Source organism: Rhea pennata, chromosome 1, assembly GCF_028389875.1.
Source record: "Rhea pennata isolate bPtePen1 chromosome 1, bPtePen1.pri, whole genome shotgun sequence".
In the NCBI taxonomy this organism is placed as follows: Eukaryota; Metazoa; Chordata; class Aves; order Rheiformes; family Rheidae; genus Rhea; species Rhea pennata.
The window spans coordinates 37,093,951-37,118,822 of record NC_084663.1 but is presented as its reverse complement, the minus strand read 5'-3'; the positions used below and the strand labels follow the sequence as shown (position 1 = coordinate 37,118,822).

At 38.9% G+C, this 24,872-nt stretch overlaps 2 protein-coding genes and 1 non-coding gene across 3 annotated transcripts in view; 2 read left to right on the top strand and 1 right to left on the bottom strand.

The window, feature by feature from the left end:
* Nucleotides 1-17,948, bottom strand: part of XPOT (exportin for tRNA) — a 28,334-nt gene extending 10,386 nt beyond the window's left edge. The window contains exons 1-15 of the mRNA XM_062584139.1: nt 17,737-17,948; nt 14,426-14,562; nt 12,543-12,625; nt 11,307-11,363; nt 9,642-9,711; nt 7,709-7,927; nt 7,003-7,187; nt 6,485-6,653; nt 4,986-5,222; nt 4,632-4,670; nt 2,898-2,960; nt 1,768-1,892; nt 744-888; nt 470-589; nt 203-297 (exon numbers count right to left, since the gene is read on the bottom strand). Coding sequence (XP_062440123.1) covers nt 203-297; nt 470-589; nt 744-888; nt 1,768-1,892; nt 2,898-2,960; nt 4,632-4,670; nt 4,986-5,222; nt 6,485-6,653; nt 7,003-7,187; nt 7,709-7,927; nt 9,642-9,711; nt 11,307-11,363; nt 12,543-12,625; nt 14,426-14,485 — 1,667 coding nt within the window. The 5' untranslated portion in view covers nt 14,486-14,562; nt 17,737-17,948. The remainder of the gene's footprint in view (nt 1-202; nt 298-469; nt 590-743; nt 889-1,767; nt 1,893-2,897; nt 2,961-4,631; nt 4,671-4,985; nt 5,223-6,484; nt 6,654-7,002; nt 7,188-7,708; nt 7,928-9,641; nt 9,712-11,306; nt 11,364-12,542; nt 12,626-14,425; nt 14,563-17,736) is intronic.
* A 1,237-nt stretch (nt 17,949-19,185) lies between these two features.
* Nucleotides 19,186-22,862, top strand: RPL18A (ribosomal protein L18a). The gene is made up of 5 exons (XM_062567595.1): nt 19,186-19,294; nt 19,672-19,851; nt 20,480-20,609; nt 22,205-22,314; nt 22,720-22,862. Exons 1-5 carry the CDS (start codon nt 19,277-19,279, stop codon nt 22,810-22,812), a joined length of 531 nt encoding a protein of 176 aa, XP_062423579.1. The 5' UTR covers nt 19,186-19,276; the 3' UTR covers nt 22,813-22,862.
* Nucleotides 21,237-21,368, top strand: LOC134135775 (small nucleolar RNA SNORA68). The gene has a single exon (XR_009957362.1). It is a non-coding gene; the product is annotated as a small nucleolar RNA SNORA68 (small nucleolar RNA).
* Nucleotides 22,863-24,872: the final 2,010 nt, after the last annotated feature.

The following is a 24,872-nucleotide window of genomic DNA, read 5'->3' as shown; positions in this document are numbered from 1 at the left end:
CTTTATTCTATGACAGATTTTTTTTTCCAGTGCTACCTTGGTATTTCAAAATAGGACACCTCCATTAGAACACTGTTTTGATGTATTCACTGCAGTTCATTTAAAACCCAGCCTGTTCTAATGATGCTGTAATGCACTGAATTCACCATATAGAGCCCTTCTGTACAATTTGGATGCAACATTTGTAACAGCTTTTACTCACTTAAGAGACTTGACAAATCTGGAAAAGAGGTAAGCTGTTCGGCTTCGCACTTTTGGACTTGTATGGCGAAGACCACGGTGATCTAAAAATGCCATCTGCAATCAAGAAAGCATTGCAGTCTTACAATCCCTGAACAAGGCTAGAAAAGCTAATCATTCAACAATTTAAGCAAGCCAGTTTCCTTAGTGACATTCAGAAAAGGAAAGAAGTTCTTAGATTTCAAGGAAAGTCTGATCTAGTTGAAAGTGTAAATGAGATGGAACTTACTAGAACAGTTGGAATGTGCTGAGGTTCAACAGCAAAGAATTTTTCATATCTAACCACTGTTTCAAAGAATTCCAGGGTGACTGATGTATGTTGATAGGCACTAACACCAGAAGTTACCAGCTACAGATAAAAGCATTAACAAGTTAGTACTTTAACCATTTATAACATTAAACTACAATTTAGGTGACATACCAATAATTGAGATGAACCATTCAAACTGAAATGTTTTAGTCTACTAACATTTTTATATAGCTCCCACGTCACACATACTTACTGTTCTCATCATATCTTGCAAAGCTGTAGCTTTTGTAACATCACCAGAGAAGTGAGCACCATGAGATACAGGAAGAGCCTCAGCCAACATATACAGTAATCTTATTGCTACTTCTACTTCCATAAATCGTGTAGTCTGCCAATTCCTAGACAGGGAATAAGAAGATCATACCAGTCAATAATAGCTTTTGAAATAATCACCAGTTCTACGAGGCAGTAGTACTATTTTCAGTCAAATATTCTTCAGATGCACAGCATAAAAAGGACAGATTGATTTTAACTATGCAAAAGCACACCGTGAGACCTAGGCAGTATTTCAAAATGCTTTTGGAACACCTTATATGTAGATGTAGGTCTTTTCTGTCAAAGCAGTATTGATTTCTCTTTACTAGTTTCAAATTGAATGCTACAGATTTTTCCAGTTGCCTTTTTTTAAGGTATGAAAATAGCCTACTTTGATGTGTGGATGAGGCATTCAGCTTCAGTTCATTCAGCCACTGACAAAACTATTCCTATTTGCATATATATATAACTTCTTCCTAGTTAGGCACCTGGTAATAATTTCATGTGCCTGGTTATAATGTTAATGTATTTATGTACACACATTTCAGGACTGCTTCCGTCTCTTTTGATAAAAATACTTCACTGCTGCTTCTTTTCCTCTGTCCAGCTTTGTTCCTCTGTGAGCAGTAATATATAAAATTACTTTCTACATGTCATATGCATTGTACTGAGAGGTAAACAAATGCATCTGCCAAAGTGGCTGTTGTTGTACAGGTAAGTGGCAGATCAAGAGACATCTCCAAGAAAAAAAGAAAGAAAGAAAAAGCTCTCATTCAAGATTACATAAGGAAAGTTTTTTTCTATTATACAAAGTCAAGTTTATAATAAAGTTATAACAAGCTTATTAAACCAACTGACTTCTTTTTACTACATCATGTTTATGTTCAGTATGAACCAGGACAGTAAAAAAGGCAAAAAAAGCTAAGGACAATGTATTCACAAGATTAAAACAAGAAACTTACTGAAGTGTAGTGTTAAAAACTCTGCGGACAGATGCCAACAGTAATTCTGGTGAGACCTGAGCAAGTCTGTCCAGCAATAATTTCAACTGTTTTCTGTATTCCACAAACATTGCTTCATCTTCACCCTACAAGACAGGCACATAACAGAGAAGCCCATGCTTAAATACATCCAGAACTGTTTTAGACAATTGCACCTACAACAAAAATATGTACGCACAGAAACAATATACCAAGCTCAGACAATTCAATAATCTTCGTCTTATGCTCCTGCAGTGTAGCAGCAAGCTCTTTTACTGTCTGGCTGTAATTTAGTGATATGTTGAAGTCTACTGTGTTCTGTCCAGAAACACACTAAAAAAAGGTTTTTCAGACTGAAGATAAAGCCAAAAGTAAATGAAAGAAAATGCTCTTGGCAAAACCTTACTGACCCAGCTCTTGAAAATTGACTCCTTGCTCATAAAGCAGTTCTTCCTCACCATCTAATCTAGTTTTAAAATTAAACTGACAGAAACATTTATCATTGACTGCATACAGTACAAGTCAATTTTTTTAGGTTATACTTTCCCCAAACATTTGGGGCAAAAACAGATCTGCAGACTATATTCAATTATTATTGTTGGCTGACAGATATACAAGCATATGAGAAAAGTGAAATTAAGACAAACAAGCTTCTTCCTCTTTATGCTATTTTTACAGAAGTTACATCTCCTCCAGATGCTGTCAAGCAGCACCTTTAAGAGCTTCATTAGAGAATATATTTCTCAACTCTTTTGCACAACATAGGAGTAATGCATGGCAACATGCAAAATCCCTCCAAACGAGCCAGTTCAACAATCATGTTTAGCCAACAGGACAGCTCTATTTGACTGGAAATGATTTCGTGCAAAATGCAGCTGTACTTAACCCACTAACTGAACTGGCTTGGATAACCCTTTACTATATTGTTTTGTACTCTTCAGATATGCTCTTCGGTTAAAAAGTTTTCCACACAAAAAAAGCATCAGCCCACAGACTTAGCACTAAGCCTTCAAATCTTAGCCTGTACAAACTACTGATTTTTAAAGTGTGAGCGAGTTTTCTACATGTAATTTAAGCTGCGTTTTAGTCTGTCTGTTTTTACATCAGAATACCTCATTTTCAAAATTGTATTCTTCATCATATGTCAACTTCTTCATAACAGCCAACATGATTGCCTAGGGTAAAGAAACAAACAGATCTATGAGTGGAGAAGCAGTTAAGTGATAAGAAGCAACAGTTAAAATCCTACAGTAAAGGCTTATGTTAAAAAATATTTGTAAAAGTTTAAGTAAATTCTATTTGAATTACGGTTTTCAAAGATGCAGCAGAAGTAATACTCATATTAAAACAGATGCATTATATCAAACAATATGTAGAAGCTATTCCAGATACACAGCATAGATGACTCAGCAGAGTGCTATGTCTCTGGCAGTATTATCTGGCTTTATTCCTTCCTTGTAGTCTGTACTGTTCAGTTACACACTGAGAATAACAATTAAGATGTCTAAACTAGACAGATGGAATCTTATCTCTCAGACTGTCTGAGGTCTTGTTTTAAAGATCCAGGCCAGCATAAGCATAACTAACTTCTCTAACAGCTCAACATCTCTGAAAGGTTATTTTTTTGCCAGATTAACAAGCTGAATTAGTGCAGCAACAGATGCAAGAGTAACAGCTGGGACCAGTTCCCAAGAGAGTAGGAGAAGCAAACCTTCCCCCTTCAGCAGCAGCAAGCCATTAGATCCGTTCAAGCAATGAGGTGCAATTTCACCTTTAGTAAGGACTGCTGTACAAACCCTGCAACAGGAATAAAGACTTCATCTTGTCTCTACTGAATCTCAAATTCTAGATTTATCACTTATTTACTGTTTCAGATTCTTAAAACTCTTGACTAAATGTTTTACTAAATAATAAGTTGAAAAAAGTGTATTGTGCACTTCAGTGGTAATCTGATTTATAAAGAAAAGGGACAGAAGAACAAAAACAAAAGGTTCAGTGATGTTATGAAGCCTCTCTATAATGTTAGTTCATCTGATTAAAATAGGTACGTTAAACAAAACTAGTTAAGATAATATGGATATAGTTAACTGAACTTATAATTTACTGTTAAAAGAACAAGTACAAAATTCATTTTTGTTTGTAAAGAAAAAGGAATCATAGTTTTCAGTTTTATCAGCTTGCAGAAAACCTGCACAAACCTTGTCAGTCCAAGATCTAAATTAGTGTGAAAAGCTCAGAGAAGTCCAGAAGGACTGTGGTGAATAAACCAAACAAGTTTACTATCTCCAAGACTGGACACAAACCTTACTTATTAAACTTAGTATTTATAGCTGCTCATCCTCAGTACAAGCATTACGTTTGAATAGTAGTTTTTTTTTTTTTTTTTTAAAAAAAAAAATAAGTTTAACATATATTAACATAGAGTTGATGACAACTCTTTCCACACTTCTTCCAATTCTTTGGAATTGCAGCAGGTTTTAATAAGAACAAAAAGCTCTAGGGAAAACCTGTTCTTATATGTTGATTTCAGAACAAAATAATACAGTCTTTCTACAAGCTTACCAGAACGGATTTAAGATACTAGAATTGTTTGGGAAGGCTAGCACTAAAATAGCTTTCATACATGATTTAATATGGGTTTACTATTTAAAGAAACAACTGAAGTTACTGGATAGAAGCCGATGAAACAGTTCATATACTTTTAAGTTTTCCCCTTTAATTATTGTCTATAGGCACATTTTAAGGCATATAAACACAAACATGACTTGTTTCAACAAAACACAAGTTCTGTCACACAATGTGTTCTTGAAGTAAGACTCTAGTCAAAATAAAGTTTTAATTCTTACCTCTACATTAGCTTTTTGTTGGTCTGAAAGCGCAGAAAGCTATAAACACAAAATTTCAAATGTTATTTCTTGCATCATAACTTTTTCTAATAGCAAGATACATTTGCTTTTCTTTAACAGCCATACGATTTGCAAGCATTCTTTCCACTTAACACCATATTTAACTCAATTCCTTCAGATTTCCCCAAACTGTATAAATAGTATGCCACAACCAATAAAGATACTCAATACTAGTTAGTCTAAAAGGATTATTTTGCAGTCAGCTGCCACAAAGTCTTGCTTTATATATTCCCAAGAAGTTGAAACAAGTAATAAGTCAAAAAGTGATGTTCAACTGAGGTCAGATACACTTACTTGTTTCAAGATGTGAAGGTAGTCATAGCAGAAGCCGATGATATTAGATGAGATGTCATCATCTTCATGAATTAGGAGTTGCAACATTAGAGCCACTTTTGCTTCAATAGCTTGCAGAGTGTCTTGAGCACTCTTTATATCACCATTTTTTACCAGTTTAGTCCAACTAGCTATTAATGCTTGCCCCATCCCGTTGACAAGCTTAGAAAATCTGGCCAGAAAATCCACATCATCTTCCTGAAACAAAAGAAGTCTGATTGAAAATAATAACAGAGTTCAGATTTAAATGGCATGACATTACAGACAATACTGCTTGTGCTTGGTATGAACACAGTGTAATATAAAGGCAACAATTGTCTCCTAGGTGAATAGTATAATTGCCTGGTTTGTTTTCCCTGTGGAATGGAGAGACAAAAATTAATGTTAGAGCTGGCTGCCCTCCATCATACAAGAAGTAGACTGATTCATCTCTTCAGATTAGTCACTTTTTTCACTTTACAGCAAGTAGGTTAATAATTCTAGGGGAAACACATACACAGCTTAATCTACGGTAGATAAGAGGAAAGACACTTTATGGGTGTTCACTTCAGAAATACTGATAACGAGCAAGTAGAAATTTTCAGTAATCTCCAAAGAGCAAGTGATTAGGTACTTAGGGGTTGCATTTGCAAAAATCCCCTGACTAGAACTGAGAAATATTGCTAAAACTACCATCCCAAACACAAGCTTTGCCCCCTGCCAAACCCCCTGCCAGAGAGACTGAGGTAATATTAAGAGGAACAATTCCTGAAACAATGAATGTGTATTTTCTGCAGTCTAGTAGGCATACATATTTGCAAAAGACTTCACAATGAAGAATTCAACTGTCTTGCAGTTGAAGAACTGGAGCCTTATAAAAACTGTTTTCTCTTTCTCCACAACAGGTAGTTAACAGCTGCTCCTTATGCACTATAGCTGCATGGGGAATGGGTCTTTGGCTGGCAGGTTTATTTTCCTAGCTCACAGGTAAGAATTGCAAGTCTTGTATCTGACAGAACAGACATGCATAACAGCATAAAACTTGAAGAAAGCTCTCTTTCCTCTGCCTAATTATGAACAGCTATTCTAAGGTCTCACCCTAAAAAACTGCCTTGACTGCAATATTTGTACTTATTACAGAATTATTTAGAAGGGAGGTCTCTAGGCACTGAAACACAACCACTATGCACAGTACATTTTAGCAGAGGAAAGGAGAAGTGATGGGATTGTATTAGAAGAATACCTTGATTCAATAAAGAAAAAGTTAGCAAGGACAAAGGAAATAAAACACATTATATTTAAAAAGAGTTACAAATACTACTGGCAAACTTAAGTATCATAAAACTGCTACAAATGCTTAGCATCAGTGCAGAGGCACACACAATTTTCACCTGCTTATGTAGACTTATTCTTTAGCTTTCTGCTCATCTGCTTGTTTAAGAACCGCCTGACTCACTGTTATTCAAAATCAATTTACAAACCTGATCAATACTGAAGAGGCCAGCAGACTGTAATACTTGACACAAAGATTCAACTAGTTTTGTTTTATCAATTGGGTCCATTCCCTTATTTACAATTTCAAATAGACAATCACAGGCTTCTTCCCGGAGAACTTCCACAGACATGTGACCTAGCAGCATATTTATAAACCTGAGAAAAAAATTTAAAAAATTATTTTTATATATCTACACAGTAGCATTATATAGAAACTTTATATTACTTGTTCACATATGTACAACTTTTTTTAAAAAAACTCTTTAAAGTCTACTGTACTGAGTAAAATCAGCATCTTATATATTTCACAGAGGATCTGGCAAACTGTGCATGTCCATTTTGGCCACGATATCAGCTTGGAAAGTCAAATGCTTTACTAAAAAACAAAGATGAATGTATAATTAAAGTCCTTATTTAAAGATGAGTTTAAATTTAATATAGAAATACAATCAGCATGCTGTGAAGGTTATGTTTACAAAGATGTGCCAACAAAAATAACTCCTACCTTTCATTGGCTATCAGGCTTAAATCTATCCAAGATACGTAAGCTCCAACAACTTCAAGGCACTGGCATGTCAACTCTGAGTTACTATACTGATAATTTTGTAAGATTTGGTACCACGATTCCACCAAACTTGGAATGCACTGTTCCCTCATAGTATCTTTCAATAAGGTGTTCCTACGAGCCTCCTATCAACAGGATAAAAGGATAAATTAATCTTGTCAAAGAAAAATATAAACTAGTAGCATTTTCACATCCTTTTCCAGATAATGCTTGTCCAAGCAAGATTAGTAACTCAAATAGAGGTCAGAAAACTCAGAAGAGTAGATTACTCCTCTTTAAATTAAAAATAATTAATAACGTAAGTTTTATTTACTTTTTTTACCCATAATGTCCAAATGCTGACAAAAGGTTGACAAAGAGAAAAGAAGTCCTCTAGACCATTAAATAGATTTTTGACGTTAGGATTCCTTAAAAAAAAAAACGCACTAGTAGAAATGAACATTAAAAAAAAAAAAAAAAAAAAAAAAAAGAAAAAGTACAAAACCATAAAGAGCATTAAATGACACATGGCTCTTGGATCTAAACCACCTCATGTCTCTAAGGTAGGGCTGCCATAGGGAGAAAACACCTCTAAGTTTTTTGCCTGAATTACCTACAGAACTCTTCTGAACGTTAAAGAAAATGATAATGCAAAGCTGTAACTTGCCTCTGATGTATGAACAACGTCACGGTCTACCAGTTCAGCATCAACAGCCATCAGGATTCTGAGGTACATATCCACTCCTCGTGGATTAAGGTCAACTACTGATAGAATATCAAAAAAAAACTTGGGCCATTTTGTGAGATATTCAGTAACAAAAAGCAGTGCAAAGACTTGTGCTGCTTTGTTGCGAATAAAAGTCTTCTCGGGCTGGGGATTCAGCATCTGGTAGAAACAAAATATTTTATTTGTATATTTTTACTAGATTAGAAAAATATCATTAATGGTTGTTGATTTCTGTATACTGATTAATATAGTTCCTCTCTCCTCTCTTACTGGCTGAGACAAAACAAACAAACAAACAAAGAAACCAAAAAAACCCTAGTCTTTCCAACAATTTTGAAGAAAACTTAGCAAAATTTTAATGAAGTAGGGGCAACATTCTCTCTGGATGATACAAAAGACTTTTAATCCATAGTAAGACATTACATGTATTATTTAAATAATAACAGCAAGTTTAAGTTGGTGGAAGGAATAAACAACAACTTCTAGAAAGCAAGACATGGTCCTCTTGTGGTTAACTTCTGTCTAAGTTAAATATTAGCTTTAAGAATATTTAGATGTGCTTCTAGATCTCAACTTATCAGGGAAAGAAGGAATCTACGAATTTCTCTTCCTCCTCTTTTTCTATAAACTCTCCCTAAATAGGGCAATTTGCCACAAATAAATTAAGAACAATATTAATCAATTTTGCAATGATTTTCAAGTATTATTTCAAATTGTATTATAACCCATTCTTACTATTCAGCTTTGTGCAAACAAGGCAAATACGGATTTCCAATGCAAAACAAGTGAAATGACAGCTAGATAATGGTAGATATAGGCAAGATTTGTAACAGCCCACTTGACAGTTTTGCTGGTTGCAAACTCTTAGGTCCAACTGATATCTACTGTAAGTTCAGCTATGATAACTAATTCCAGCAAAAGCTAATGACAGTTCAGACTAATAAAATGTATGTCAAATAGACTAATAAAATGCTGTGAAACAGAAGTATACCCCTGCACTTTTACTGTGTACGGAATACCTTTCTTCAAAAGGTAGAAAATTATTTCCCTCTCATAACTGCTTCCAAAATTAACTTTAAACTGCATCAAAACATATTGACATTTTTTAAAATTAATTCTTGACATAGGAAGGAAATCAATTAGAGGGGACATAAAAAATAGAATTCATTCACTAGTCTTCCAAGATTACATACTTACAGTTGGGCTAAATGATGACTAACATGGGATCATTTATAACCTGACTTTCATTGAAAGGTCATGTTATAAAGGAGGAGGAGGGAACGTGCATATACAGCATGAAGGTGACAAATGGAAAAATTAAGGTTTTCATTAACAGTATGATTTACATGATTTTGACAGATTAAGAAAAACTAGGGAAACACTATTTGTCCTATGCTTACACAAGAAAGTAGTCAGTATACTACTATAATATTAATAGACGCATAGCCTGAGTAGTCTTTTGTTCATTTACAAACATTTGCTAGTATTCTAATAGATAAGAGTTAGGCTAAAAACAGAGTTACTGCTCCTGTTTCAGGCAGCCAAAAACATGAGGAATGTGGATTATACCTCTCTAAAGGGAAGCTTTGATTTCCATATTTGGTACACAATGATTAAACAACCCATCGTTATCTGACGTAAAAGATTAATATTCAGTAATAGAGAGTTCAAGCACAGACTTCTTTGGCAGCAGATAATCTTCATTAGAACATTAGAAATTCTTTAAATTAGAATGTTCAAAGCTTTTCACCATCAGATACTCTCTTTTCAGGAAGTCACATTTAAACTCAGATTACAGGTTGGACACCTAACCTCCACTGAACACATTATCCTAGCCTACTAATGTAAGACTGCTGTGAAGGAACATACTTACCTGCGCTTGCAGCCATGTTATGAGTGTTTCCCTTATCAGCTGCTGCTGAACTTCAGTAAGTTCAGAATATCTGAAACAAAGTGTAGCAAGATCAAAATACAGTTTTGCTTCATGACAGCGGCAACATGCCACAAGGCAAAAACTATTTCAATCAGAGTAGTGTAAATGAAAGGTTCCTAAAAAAAGGTATTTACACAACTACTTGTATGTAACGGTTCTGAATCAAAGTCTTATAGAGAGAATAAGGAAAGATGTTTTGTCTATAGTAATGAATCATACTGAGGCATTAGTGCCTCCTGTATTGGAGTAGAAGTTTGAAGTTTTGCAGGAAGGCTGCCTCACTGTCGGGGACATAACTTATCACTCTAAAAAAAAAATACACACATTTTATCATAACCCACAGGGAGAGAGACAAGCCATTTCTATATGCTCAAGCTTGTTTAGTACACTCTTCAAATATTCTGTCAACACTGGGCTCAAGCAAGTCCTTAACATGGTTGCCTTCAGTGCATTTATTATCACAGATAAGTCAAAATAAATAAGCAAGCAAGGAATTTGCATTTAGGTGATACATATACAAGTCTTTTCAGAATATATAACTATAACCGAATATATAACTATAACCAGCCCACTTCAACACTTCAAATACTACCCACACAACAAGTTCCTTCCTAGGACTACAGTAAGTATGACTCTCCCTGCAATTATTCCTCCAAGCTGCTTAAGGGTCTGGTACAGACCCTAACAACTGCTCCTGCTGCATGGGGCCCCTGTGTTCCCCCTTTCAGCTACTTGTTTGTTAAGGAGAAGAAAAAAGCATCCCACCTTAAAATACTAGGAGAAAGCAAATGAGAAGCATGAAATAATGGGAAAATGTACTGCAGGAAGCAGGTGACAGAACTGAACAAGTGGAAGAAGAAAGTCAATGAGGTAAAGCCAGGTAGATAAAACTTCAGAAACTTAAGTCTTAAATTTCTACTCCAAAACCAAATTGCAAAACTCACCTGCAAAACATACTTTATTACTATCTAAAGCCTGACCCCTGTGTTCAGTATACTACAACCCGTCATGTCAATATCCCAAGAGGCAGATGTCTTTGCCATGACTTTCCAGAACAACTGTAGTTCCATGCAATGGAACTTACAATATTTCAAAGTAGTTTTTCCGTAAAATTATGATGTGACTTCACAGTGAAAAGACTACTTTCTCGCAACATCTCTGCCATGCTTATCGCATGAATAAAGCTTTGTCTAGGATTCTGAATATGGCTGCTACTTGCAAAACTCAACCTCTTTTCTGCAGAAATTGGCAAGAGTGCAGAGTAAGGGGCACTCCAGGAGGGAAGGGTTAAGAAAGTTTAATGCCAACCTTGGTAACTGACTCCATGTTGAGCTATGCATAGGTTGTATTAGCCGAGTAGAACATGAGTTCATAAAAAACTAATCTTCTCCCAAGAAAAGGTAAAGGAATACAAAGAAAAGTCCTGCAGGCTGGATTAAAGTCACCTCATCAATTAACACTGAGCTAATGGCTTGCAGAATCAAGGGTCTAAGGACTTTATTCAGGAATGGCAGGAATAATAGGTACCATTTAAAATCTTTGTAAACAGCACAAAAATGGAAATTAAACATCTTTACGTAGTTGGTATCAAGAAAGACTACTCACTTGAACTTAATTTGATGTTCTAGAACTTGAAAGCAAAAGAATTTGATATGATCATCACTAGAAAAGAAAAATAGCTCGGTTACTCATGGCACTTCTCTGAAAAGATAAAACATTCCTCAAATACTGCAGACCAGTGGTCCCTTTAGCAAATCAAGAACTGCTATCCATTAGAAAAAAAAAGCTACTGCTGTTACTTCAAAATAAAAGCAACAAATACTTGAGCAGTTCATATGTTAAAAATGAGCAAATACTAAATTAATATTTCTATTTTTCCCTATATCCACCAATCTGTTATTCTTTGCATTGACCATACAACACTACAATAATTACTGTATCCTCCCATAAAAAAGAAAAATCTATTAGGTTTCAATAATACATTCATTGGACCATTAGTACATTGAGTGAGAGTTGCACACCGTGTCTAAACAGCAAAGCTAAAGACATACTGAAATACAGACTAAGGTAGACTGTTCCATACATTATAATCTACACATTTATTATGTTTATCTTAGACCAAAAATTTTAACAAGAGTCAGTAGGCATTTTAATAAATAGAGACTAGAAAGCGCTTTTTTTTCCAAATTTTGCATGGTTTGGTAAATCAGTGCACACACTGATGGAGTCAGAGAAGTTTTGATAAATAATGTACAAAAAGAAGCATTCACTGTAAATCACTATTTTCTTATTGTTATTTGGGATAGCTGAGGCTCCTTCCAATCTGAATTAAGTGTTTTGAGATATAAATACATGCATTCATGTAAAAATACTAGTGACTACACAAGCTTTGTATCAGTTTCATGAAAAATGAGATGGCCTGTTCAGTAGAAGAGTGGGAACAAAGAACTATTTTCAAGCTTACAGCATTTAAAGCCCATAATTTCACAATTAAAACATTCCCAGCATCCCCCCCCCCCCAAAGAAGATAGTACTTATACAATACCAAGGCACTAGAACTTATTTTTTTTTCTGGGATTTCATAAAGCAGCAGTTTTTGAGCTACTAAGTTTATAAATAAAACTCCATATTAATTGCTCTTCCCTGGAAAAGCAGTTACAGATCAATACTGATACTAAAACTGTATGCATTAAGTCCATTTTAATGTACAGCTTCTCAATTACCCAGTTCATAGTTCTGGGTATTTTGCTGTAGAGCAAAATAAATAAATAAAAATAAATAAATAAAGCAGACCCAAACATATTGCTAATGAAAATAAGCAATGATTTTTAGATACATTACCTGTACATACTCTGAGCTAATGCTTCTGCACAAACTTGCCAAGCATCCTGAGATACCTTCAGTTGCTCAAAGTAGGCTAGTGCCTGCAAGCATTCAAAGATGTTTCATTAAAAACAACAAAAAAACAAAACACCTTAAAACAAAAAAACCCTCCACAGCAAAACATCTCATTCAGATTAGACTCGCATTTAAACGCTCCTCCCTCAGGAGGGATGAACTCTATTTGGCTATATCCAAGTATTTATATGGCTCCTTCATTATCATACTGGAAGAGTATTTCCACAAATGCTAACACTGAAGGTGGTGCTCATTTCCCTTCTACATTCATTATTAAGATTTTGGTACTTTAACATAAAATTCACAGAATCAGAGTTCAAGTTAGAATGGACTTCTGGAGACAGTCTAGTCTAACCTCTTAGCTCAAAGCAGGATCAGCTACAGGCAGCTGCTCACAGACTCGTCTATCTGGATTTTGAGTATCTGCAAGAATGAAAGTTCAAATCCACGTTCCAATTCCTTCCACAAGTTCTAAGTGGGAAGACATTTAAATTTTTCACTGAAACCAACTCACTATTCTTGCCGGACCACTCTGGCTGTATTCTACATGTCAAACTCAAGAAATATTCAAATACAATGTTCCACTGATTATCTAATTTATGAATCTATGAAAAAGGTTAGAAGGAATCCTATGATTCTGCCAAATTTTGGACCCTCAAGTTGCTGATCAGACCTTCTAAATAGCTTTTATTAACATTTAATTTGATCTAATTGTTTTAAGATTTAGTATGGTCTGTTAAAAAGCAAATAAAGTAATTTTTGAAACAGAGCAGATTGAAGACATTATTTCAAATCTGTGCAAGTCTCTGTTTCAAGGCTGTAGATTTTGTTTTTCTTTACTTCATAACTGTTTCCACTCATCAGTTTCATAAAGTAATTACACAACTGATTGAATTAGATATTAAAACAAGAAAACAATTCTTGGAGATTTCCTTATATCAAACAGTCTTACTAAAAATTGTTTCACAGCTTTACTTTATCTAAGCTACTTCTTACATGAATATTGAAATGTTAAGTCACCTTTTACTATATAGTATTCAAAAGCATACAGACTGCATGGTTAAAAGGTCAATAAATCTGTAAGCTTCAAATTTGATAATGGTATTCTATTAACAAAACATTAAAAATTAACCATATCCAGCCTTCCAAGCAGGGCAAGCACCCACAAAGGACACACTTAGCAGGCTCCTTTGCAACACTGGGATATATCAAGCCACATTCTTGTATATTAGCATCAATTCTGAAAGATATTACTGGAGGTCATCCTGTAGACACTCAAATTGATTTCATAAACAGGATGCATAAAATTTTTCTCTTTAAATAGCGGTGGAAGTTTAAATGCCTTTTCATACGAGCATCTCCTATCTTTTTGTCAAGTACTCGTACACCATGATTTAAGTTATATTAGCTAATATAAGCTTCACTATAGTTAAAAATACACATTTCATTAAAAGACAGTAAAGGTATGTAAACCATTCAAATCCAAAAAAACAGTTAAGAATTAAAAGAACAACTGCAACAACTCTGTTTTCAGTGGATATTTTTCATTTTGGGGGATATTTGAGGTGCTAAGCAAAAGTACTGAGAACTGAAAGTTGCAGCGCAGAGAAATAAATTCTATATACGTTAAGTGCAATTTCATAAAAATGGTGATATATGTCCTTTAGTTTACATATAAACTTCCCATATGACTTCCAGTTTAGTACACACCACCACAATCCCTTTGTGTCAGTTAACCAAGTAACAACACATGGTCAAAAAAATTAGATTTTTTCATTGAAACAGCACCCCCTGTTATTAGAGAGATAAGCAAGTTAATTACATACTCTTTGTCTGAAGTCTGCATCAGCATTTGGGTTTAGTCCTAGAAGGGCTTGTTCATCCATCTTTGTTGCTATATTCTTTGTTTCCTATTCCTAACAGCCTTACCCACTTCTTCTCCAGGGGAAGGTGCAATCATCATCTGAAAATAAAGAAAGAACAACTTTTATTTGCTCAGCATCACAAGAGAACTTAAAAGCATGACAACAACAACCACAGCGTTTTGCTCACAAAACAAAACATATAGTATGTACCCCACGAAGATGACATCATGCATACTTCTACTACAGACTTCAGTATCAAAATCATTGATATCAGAATTTGTCTAGAAAATAAACCATTCTAAAGAAATAAGCAAATTTAAAGGTCTACCATTTTATAAGGCTAGCAAGTGCAAAAATAAGCATCTCATCTCAAATATTGTTAGATGTTCCATAAAATTATTTATAAAGTATTTCCCCTAGATAGCAAAGTCATCAGGAGCGCTTTTTTCTAAAGCAAGCACACACAGGAAAAGTGTCACAGAAGTTAACCACAAAATACTTCATACTGAGTTGTTAATCAAGTTTCCTGTTCTTTATAATGGGTGTTAATTTACTATTTTTTTTTTTAAGAAAATTCTGTGTAAAACTAGCCACCAAGCTGGACAAATGTTCTAAAGAGATTATGTAGGTCTATAGGCCATTCTGTAATGCTCTGGATTAAACACAATGAATAAAAAGGTTTTGTCAAACACTCAGATGCTGTAAGCAACAGCTTCTGACAGCAAGAGTTTCAAAAAAAATGCAGTATGCTAGCATGGTTAATTAGGCCTGAAATAAGGCCTTATTCCATAAGTATATATGATGCAGGGGGAAAGGAAGATGACTGGCATGTGGAAGAGATGAAATACAAAGGAAATGTGGTTAGAAACTGCCTACATGCCTATAGGTAGAACTCCTGATTTCTTGGTATTGCATGTCTCCTGCATACTCCACTGCTCACCCTCCCCCACTGCAAGAAAGGAGGCATGGTGACAACCAACAGCAAGCATGCAAAGGAAAGCCCAGCATTTAATATGATGACAAATAGACACTTCTATAAAACTCATTACAGGGTAAATTATACCAAAACGCATGGTAAGTAGAACTGAGTTGATACAAAAAAAATTTTTTTTGCAGGTCTTGATAGTATAGAAACCAGAACATTCTCTATTCTGGAACAAAGTAATGATTCGTGGCAAACAAGCTTCACATGCTGCCTTACAATACAGAACAAGGCCACTCAGGGTCAAAACCTTTAGGGATTAAAGTTGCTCTACTGAGTCTCCTCCCTCTGTACCCTCCCCCCACCTTCTTAGCCCAAAACATCCAAAAGATTAAAATAAAGTTAAAATGCTGAGGGGAAAATGCTTTTCTGACAGCATCTTCCAGTTAGGGTGTGGTCCACAGTTATATAAATAAAACTCCTAACATATACAGGCATATTTTCCTGATGATCCTTATATTATCTGGCAAAAGATTAATCTTCAACAGAGCAGTGACAAGTTTTGCTGTTAAAAGTAACCTGATACAAGGATATATTCTCTTCACATGTTTAGCTAACAACAATGCCAATGCAATTCTAAATATTTTCTGTATGCTACATAAGTACATTTAAAAATTGATCTTCCACTACACACACTGTTCAGAGTTTTAGTTGGCTAGTCAACACTAGAAGATACTTAATGGAATAGTTATCTCAGAAGATCAGTTCAAATACCATAGCAACACATTTTTAAATCAAGCTTTATTTAAAACCAGTATTAATTAGTGACATTAAGCATTAATATGTGTAGGAAGTATTAAGCCTTATTTATGCAGAATTATTATGTTTTTTGTTTTCAAACTGCTGCACTACGTTCTGTGGTGATCTGATCTTACTACAATTAGGAGAGCACAGTCTTTTCCAGCAAGGTCATACAGGTATACATTCCTCTCACCATGACAGTCTATTCCTTTTCAAGTATCAAATACTTAAAATGGTAAGAGACTGCTTTCCTACAAAAAAAACCTGTGGTCACACTTCAAGTAGTAAAGATTGCTACTATAAAAATACTAACAGTCACAGGTGCGTAACTTGGGTCCAGACATGCCCTAACAATGTGTTAGGGCAACTAAGTGTTCAAAACATTCTGACTACAGATGTTAACCATTAGAATAATTAGTAATTAAAGAATACCTCATTTACAGCACTTGTTTTAGGTATATACAAGATTGTGACAGCACATAGGGAGCCAGCCACATACTTCATTTTAATTCCCTTAAATTTTCTAATGAAATAAATATAGTAAAAGATCATCTCTCATGTTCTTTTTTAGAGTTTTGTTTTGCTTGACACAAATCTTGAACAGACTTACAGACTCTTAGGAATTTACAATTATGTATACAAAGTATACTTAAATGAACATCTCTGTAATAGTTACTTCTCAAACTTTTAAATTGGACGAGAAAGTTATTCTTTGGGGGAGTGACAGACTAGGTCTTGATCTCAGACATATTCTTACTGGCCAGAAATTCTCTGCGAGGACTGAAGTTTTCTTGCCCCCTGAACGAGTTCTCTAAAGAGCCATCATCCTCTGAAACGGCTCAAAGGCTCTACCAGCGGAGGTGTGGTGATCAGGCGGGCACATCGCGGGGCTTGCAGATCCGCAGCGAAGGCGCCAGGGCTGCAGCTGAACCTCCGCGGTCCCTTGCGCGGGTCGCTGCAGGGTGACAAAGCACTCCTGCTCGGGCGTGCGGCCACGGCGGCGGCTGGCAGCGAGGCAGCGGCGGCGCCACCGTCGCTAAGCGAGCCGACGGCAGCTGAATATGGAGGTACGCGGGCACGTCCCTCCCCTCACGCTGCCGTTTCACCGCTTGTGGCTACCTTCCCCCTCGCCAAAGGGGCGCAGCAGGCCACCGACCGAGACAAGCTCCACAGCAGTGTGAGCACAACGGCACTGCAAGCGAAAGCTTTAAAGGAGGAAAAAAAGTCCCTAATAAAATAAAAAAGGTATTTTTTCAGACCTTTCCCAGCCCCCGCCGCCTCGCAGCGATGCGGCAGGCCCGCGGGGCGCCGGCACCCCCGCTCCCCGCGGCCGGGCCGGGCCGGGCCGCGGCGCCCTCGCCAACAGCTGCTGGGGAGGCGGCGCCAGGCTGAAGCGAACCGGCAGGGCGGCTCGGCAGAGCCCGGCGCGGCCCGGCGAGCGGCGGCGCGGCCTCCCACGGCGGCGAGGGGCGCGTGGCGGCCCCCGCCCGCCCACGGCGCAACAGCCCGCCGCGCCCCCCGCCCCCTCCTCCCCCGCCGCGGCCGTTACCTTCCCGGTCACTCCGCCATCGCGGCGGCGCTGCCGGCTCCCGCTCCCACAGCGCCGAGGTCGCCACGAGCATAGGGAGCGGGCCGGGCCGGGCCAGGCCGCGCCGCGCCGCCTCCCTGTCTGGCGGCGAGAGGGAGAGGAGGAGGCGCAGGAGGCCCGAGGGGAGGCGCCGCCACCCTCGCGCGTGCGAAACGGCCGCTGCGGCGCTGGGAGGAGGAACCGCCCCCGCCCCTCGAGCCACGCGGGCGAACTACAACTCCCGGCATGCTCCGCGGCACCGGCCGCGCCAGCGCGGGGCGACCCCGCAGGGCGCCACGAGGCTCCCGGCCGGCCTGCGCACCCCCCCCCCCCCCCCCCCCCCCCCCCGGCTTCTGCCGCCCGCCGCCGAGCATGCCGGGATACACCGCCGCGGCACGGCGCTCCGCGCAGGCGCGGCCCCGCCCCCGCCGGCACCTCTGCGCGCGCAGGCGCGGAGGCACCGTGGTGGCAGGTTCCACCCGGGCAGGGTGTCATCGGTGCGGCAGGCGGGTGCGGGACGGAGACGTTTTACGCGCATCCAACAGTCTATCAAAAATGTCGTGTCCCCCCCCCCCCCCCAAAAAAAAACACGCTTTACACACTAGGTGTTAAAGGTGAGGTCTTAACAGATACCTAGGAGGCAGTCACGCATGTGGCTGTAAAACAACGCTGTAAAATCAATCAATTCCTAAATCGAGACTCATCTGTTCCATCCATAAGCTCGCTCTAGAATCCAAAAATTGTGTTTTGTTCTCCCTCCTGCGTATGTCATCAGCAATAAAGGTGAGAGTATTAGCGGCTGGTCGTGTCATTGCACATAAAACCAGGACACAACACGTTCCTTAGAAGTGATGTTAGCATCGTAATCCCGACTAGAATAACTTGTTCAATAACTTACACAGAAAGGGCCAAAGCTCTCGTTTTTCAAAAGCACCAGCACATGCTTTAAGCAGACGAACAAGACAACTTATCCGACTTCTATTAATACAATCTCCTTCCTGCAAGTTGTTGCACCACCATCAAATTTGAGTGCTTCAGAATGACGAAGGGTTTGGACGTTTGTAAAATGAGTTTTAAAGACTGAATACAAAGAAGTACAGAAAAAATATTATAACATAGTTATTAAAAAGGAAAGAAATTAATAGCTACGAAGCCGCGGGCGGCTGCGCGGCCCCCTCGCGGCCGCGGAACCGGGGCAGCCCCACGCAGCAAGGGCTGTGCGGATCCGCGGCCGCCGTGACAAGGCGCGGGGGCCGCAGGGCTGCGCGGGCAGAGGCGGAGGTCGCAGCCTCCGGCCGTGCCGAGCCGGGCCAGCGCCACCAGTCACGCGAGCCCGCCGGCTCCCGCCGGAAGCAACGTCACCGGCGGCGCGCGCAGACTGACAGCTGCATCGTGCAATCGCGCTCTGTCGGCAGCCAATGGGCGGAGAGGCTGCGGCCGGGGCGGGGCCTGGCGCGGCGGCGGAGGGACGCGCCTCTGCGTCAGGCCTTTCCTTTCCTGGGGCCGCCGAGGAGGCAGCAGCATGAAGGCGTCGGGCACCGTGAGTGCGGCTCCGCGGCCGGGGTGCGGCGGCGGCGGCCGTGGGGAGCGCGGCGGCCGTGGGGAGCGCGGCGGCGGCGGCGGCTAGGCCTCGCGGCGCGTGAGCGAGGCCTCCACGCGGCCGGGGGCCGCGGCGCGGCCCGGGAGGGAGGGGAGCAGCCAACATGGCGGCGGCGCCGCTCCCGGCCGGCGTGAGAGGAGGCCGCGGCGCCTCTGGCCGGGGGCTGCGGCCCGGGCGCAGCGGGAGCCGGGGATCTCCGTCCTCCGCTTCATCCTCGGGCGGAGCCGCGGCTCCTTCTGCGGGGCGGGGTAGGGCTGGCGGTGGCGCAGGCCCCCGGGGGGCTCACGGCTGCGGCGGTGTCTCTCGCCTCCCTGCAGCTGCGGGAGTACAAGGTGGTCGGGCGCTGCCTGCCCACGCCGAAATGCCGGACGCCGCCTCTCTATCGGATGCGGATCTTTGCCCCCAACCATGTTGTCGCCAAGTCCCGATTCTGGTACTTCGTTTCTCAGCTGAAGAAGATGAAGAAGTCATCTGGAGAGATTGTGTACTGTGGCCAGGTACATCATAAAATCCCGATAGTCTTGGAGGCTTTTAAGGAATTCTATCTGTTTCATGTTGAAAGAGTTGATGTAAAATACTGTTACTGATGAAGTGGAACTTTTTTTACCTTAAGCTGCTGTGAAGCTGGACAACTTCTTCCCCTCCTCCCACCTCCAATGTTTGTATATGTCAAATGAAATAAAAAAACTTAGATTCACAACACTTCAGAGTTGTGAGAAACTATATCACTACTGTATGTAGTACTGTTGTCTAGTTCTTATGCCTGCTTCGTAGTGGCATGTATCTCTTAAGAACCATCTAGACCTTCATTAGCCTTGGAAAGTAGATCCTTGGAAAATAGATACTTGCATGCTTAAAATTTCATATTTTGTTGCTGGAAGGACATTATTTTCCATTTCCTTTGAAGATGATGTAACAACTGAAAATTAAATATATTTTCATACCCACATTGAATTACCAGAGACTTCACTGTAGTTATGATGGTATGGGGAAAGAAAACAAGTAGTTACCTTAGTAAAATTAGCTGCTTTTGTTAGAGCTGTAACCTGTTTATTCTTAAAGTTGTAAAATGTTGATGATTGATGTACTGTCTCTAACTATTTCTGTGCCCTTCTGTAATTCCAGGTTTATGAAAAGTCCCCTCTGCGGGTAAAAAATTTTGGTATTTGGCTACGCTATGATTCTCGTAGTGGAACCCACAACATGTACAGAGAGTACAGGGATTTGACCACTGCTGGTGCTGTCACTCAGTGCTGTAAGTTCATGTAACTATTTCAGATAAAACAGTAGGACCGTATATGAACAAAAGTTTAAATCTTAAAGTGGATGTAAAGCTTAAGTAGGAGTGCTGACTTGATCCATGATAAGGTAACTTAAACACTGAAAAAATAATGTAGGAAGCTGCTGGAGAAGCCCAGGGATGTCTATGTATTAATGTATGTAGTATTTTGTTCATTACCATTTCTTAGACGGTTTCTCTAGTTCTAAATATTCCCACTTGATTTTGGTGTGAGCTTTTAGTTTTCAATTTTGCTATATAGGCAAGAAGTTTCATGACCTCTAGGTGCTATATATGTATTTTGGTACTATGCTTACTGTTAAAAGAATTGAAAATATCTTTCCAAGTCTTATGGAAATAATTTTGCTGGTACTAGGTAGAGCATACTAGGATCTGTCCTTTGGAGACCTAAGTTAAGAAACTTGATTTCCAAAACGTGATTTTTTTTTCCTGTAACTTGCATTGCTCAAAAATCTCCATAGTCTTAGTTTAGAGAAAATCACAGATTGTCCTTGTTTCAGTCTGTTACCTAAAGTAGTTGAGAGAAAGCATTTGTATAGCTGATGCTGCACACATTTGATTTCAGTATTCAAAACACTGCAAAATGCACACAAAAACCCAAAGAATATTATTCCTAGTAATGATGTTCTTGTCATGTGTGCAAATATTATATGTATCTTGTCGCCTTTCAACAGCTGAAGTGCTGTTAAAAGTGAAACTTAAGGTCCTACATGTAACTTACATTATATTTCTGTTACTTAACATACTGAAGGATTGCTTAAGAGGTCTGAACTAACTTAATCTGTTATTGCATAATGACTTTGATACCTTTATGCTCCAGATTTCTTTTGAAGCATAGGTTTTTAATGGGTATTTTGCTTCTTCATAGGAAGTATTGTAAGCACAAGAATATTTAGATAGCCACATCTTAGATGAGAAAGAGCTATTGACATCATGATTTTAAGACAGTGATATATTTGGATTGCCACATGGGTGAATTTTGATGAAGCCCTTGCAAGGGTATCTTTCTCCTGTCTTATGAGCCTAATCTTATAGGACAAATGTACAGACTTGTATTTGTTCCATGTATAAATTTTATAGCTATAACTAAAGCTGGAATCTTTTCAGAAAAAACAAAGCTAGAAAGTGCAGGTATCTTTACTTGAAGCTTCCTTTTGGTAGGTGAAGGGAATATTTGTTGAAGTTCAGTTCATATTTTTCCTGTAATGATATTTCAGTATTGATTCTGAATCATCATTTTCTTGTGCAAAACACAGAATAGTCCCTGTAAATGTGTACCTTCTTGAAATCGAGCAAGGATAAGATGCCACTCTCATGTAGAAGCTTGGTTATGAATTCCAGGAAGAAGCTGCTGTTTCGTGTTGGTTCTCTGGTTAGTGCTTCTGCCATCACTCTGCCTAATAATGCTATTTCCAGTATGCAGAGTTGCCTGAAAATTTGGAAAGTGATGGACAGCATCACACTTACCAAAAAGATGGTATTAAGATTTTGAACTGAAAATACCTAAAAATTACTTCAGGATTTATTTTTAATGAGTTCTCTCGTTACAGACCGTGATATGGGAGCCCGTCATCGTGCCCGTGCTCACTCTATTCAGATCATGAAAGTTGAGGAAATTGCTGCTAGCAAGTGCCGTAGACCAGCAGTCAAGCAGTTCCATGTAAGTGAAGCAAAATGGCAGTATCTGGTGGGTCCCAGTGCTATTAGACTAGGAAAGGAGTTCTCTTGCCCAGTCCAGATTTGCTTTGCAGACTATAGTAGGAAAGGAACCAAACTTGCATGTGTAACTTTAGAATCATTTTATATCATGATCGAGACTTTTAATATTAAACTACTTGAGAGAAAACAAAATCAAAAAAGTATACTTTGTTACACAAACCTTGCCTTTAACAGGTATTTTATGCAATTATTTGTTGTTAGTTACTATGAAGCTTATTTAATCTGTGGATATGTTACGTCTATAGAAGTTAGCAGTCAAATACAGCTTGCCCATTTACTGCAAATTATTTTCTATTATTCATCTGTTCATGAATGTTTCAGTTAATGGAGAAACTTCTTTTCACAGGATTCTAAAATCAAGTTTCCTCTGCCACACAGAGTTCTGCGTCGTCAGCACAAACCACGTTTCACCACCAAGAGACCAAATACATTCTTTTAAGTACAAAAACATGCTATCAACTCTGTGTTGTAATAAAGGTCTTATTTGAACCTTTGACTCTCAAGTTTTCTTTTGGAACTTGTGCCACTGGTGCCTAAGAATTCCTCTCCTCCCCTTCCCCCAAGTTTTCTGTAAACTACTAGCAGCTCACTGTTTACAGCTATGATTGCCTTCAAATTGAGGCAGCTGTAGTTTTCCTTTGTTGTGTTATAAGACTGTTCATTACACTTTGTAATCACAGCTGCTGTTAGGTGGTGACCGAAGGTACCAAAAAGAACCAAAAAGTAATAAAAACAAAACAATTTAATAACTAATTTTCAAATCAAAGTAAGTCTGTTGTTGAACAACTATAAAATCCTTTGTTCCTCTTTCCCTTTAGAGCCTCTTGATGAAAAATAGTTGAATTGAGGGAAAAAGATGGCAGCTTTGAGTGTGCTCAAATGCTTCTTCAATTAAAAATGAGTTTCTCATAGCTTCAGTTAAGCTGAAGTTTTAAGCATTTAAAACTAAAACCTGTAGCTCTTGCTTGAACCTTTTCAAAGATGTTACATTCAATTCTAAATTAACATGTGTGTGTGTCTAGATAAGAGACCTGAGAAGCATGTCAGACTTTCTTCTGTCAGTCCAGGTGGTCTGATAAATACAAGGTCTGCATGTGAACCCAGTGATTAGACTGCCATGCTTGCAGTACAATGCCACAATCTAAAAACTGTATCGTGATACAGTTAAGCTGCTTCAGACCAAAAGTCAGTTTTCACATGTGATGCCTATTTTAAATTGCTGTATGTTTTGATTGTTTCCTGCAACTTCATCTTGCTTTGAATGCTTGCTGGTCTGCTGCTGTTCACTTCTGAGTATTTAGCTAAAGAAAAGACATGCTTTGAACATGAAAATTTGAAAGGCTTTATAATGTTGAAAATAAGCAAATAGCACGTTTTGTTGTAATTAAGTAACGCTCTTGTCAAACACTTCATATGACTACTGATTCAAAAGTATTTCCTAATGGATCAGTTCTTACCTAGGTAATGTTATGTGACAACACTATATGGTCCTAGAGAATCATTCATAAACCAGCACAACTAACAACGACCAAGCTGATCAGAATGAGTTGTTACAATATATGGGAGGATCTTCTACAGAATAGATTTAAGAAATCTGAGCTAGTGTTCACATTCGTGATAAACAGGGCTCTATAGTAAAGTACAAATTCTCTTCTTTTGGGTTGGCTACTTCAAAGAGAGAAACTAAGCCAAGCTTAAGCATAATGTCTTGGGTGTTGCCGTACATGATACATCTTTGGCTGCCTCTAGTAATCCTAGATTATTACTATTTTTCAGCTGAACTTGAGAGTATGTCTTAACTTTCTGCAAGTCTTACATAGTATGTGGCCTATGGCTGCAAACAATACCAAAATGTATCTACCTATGTGCCACACAAACACAAAACCTGGTAGGCACTCTGAGTAAGAGGCTAGGAGGTAGCCAGTTTGATTAGCACATGGGTCTTGCCTACTTCCAGAACTGATACTGTGTTTGTCAACAGATCAAAACAGAAGTAGATGGCAGCGGAGTGCTGGGAACTACTGGTGAGAGAGGAAATTAGGAATATTGCAGTTTTGGGGTAGCTGGAATGCTGCAGCTCACCCACCAGAGGAATTGCCTGTTAAGTGCAAGAGACTAAATTCTGCAATGCAATTCTTGTTCTGCAAGAGCTGAAACAATCACTGCTGCTGCAAACTCTTTCTGTGGCCTCGTGTTTCTGCTGAGCTTTGCATTGTACTCTTCCACTGTAAATCAGCTCAGGGAGTTGATCTGTCCAAACCTTAATCCTAATGAAAGGGGATTAATTTGAACAATTCATGATCTCTGAAATGGCTTATGAGCACACTGCAGAAATTCAAGTGAGAGGCTATATAAAGTATTCAGACAAACTGCAAGTATCCTGCAGGGATTGACTGAAATCAGTTCCCACAAGGATAGGCCACAATAAAGTCACCCACAAGCTCTTGTATTTTGGGAATACTGAATGATATTTAGGCAAGAGCACTTCTAACATGAAAA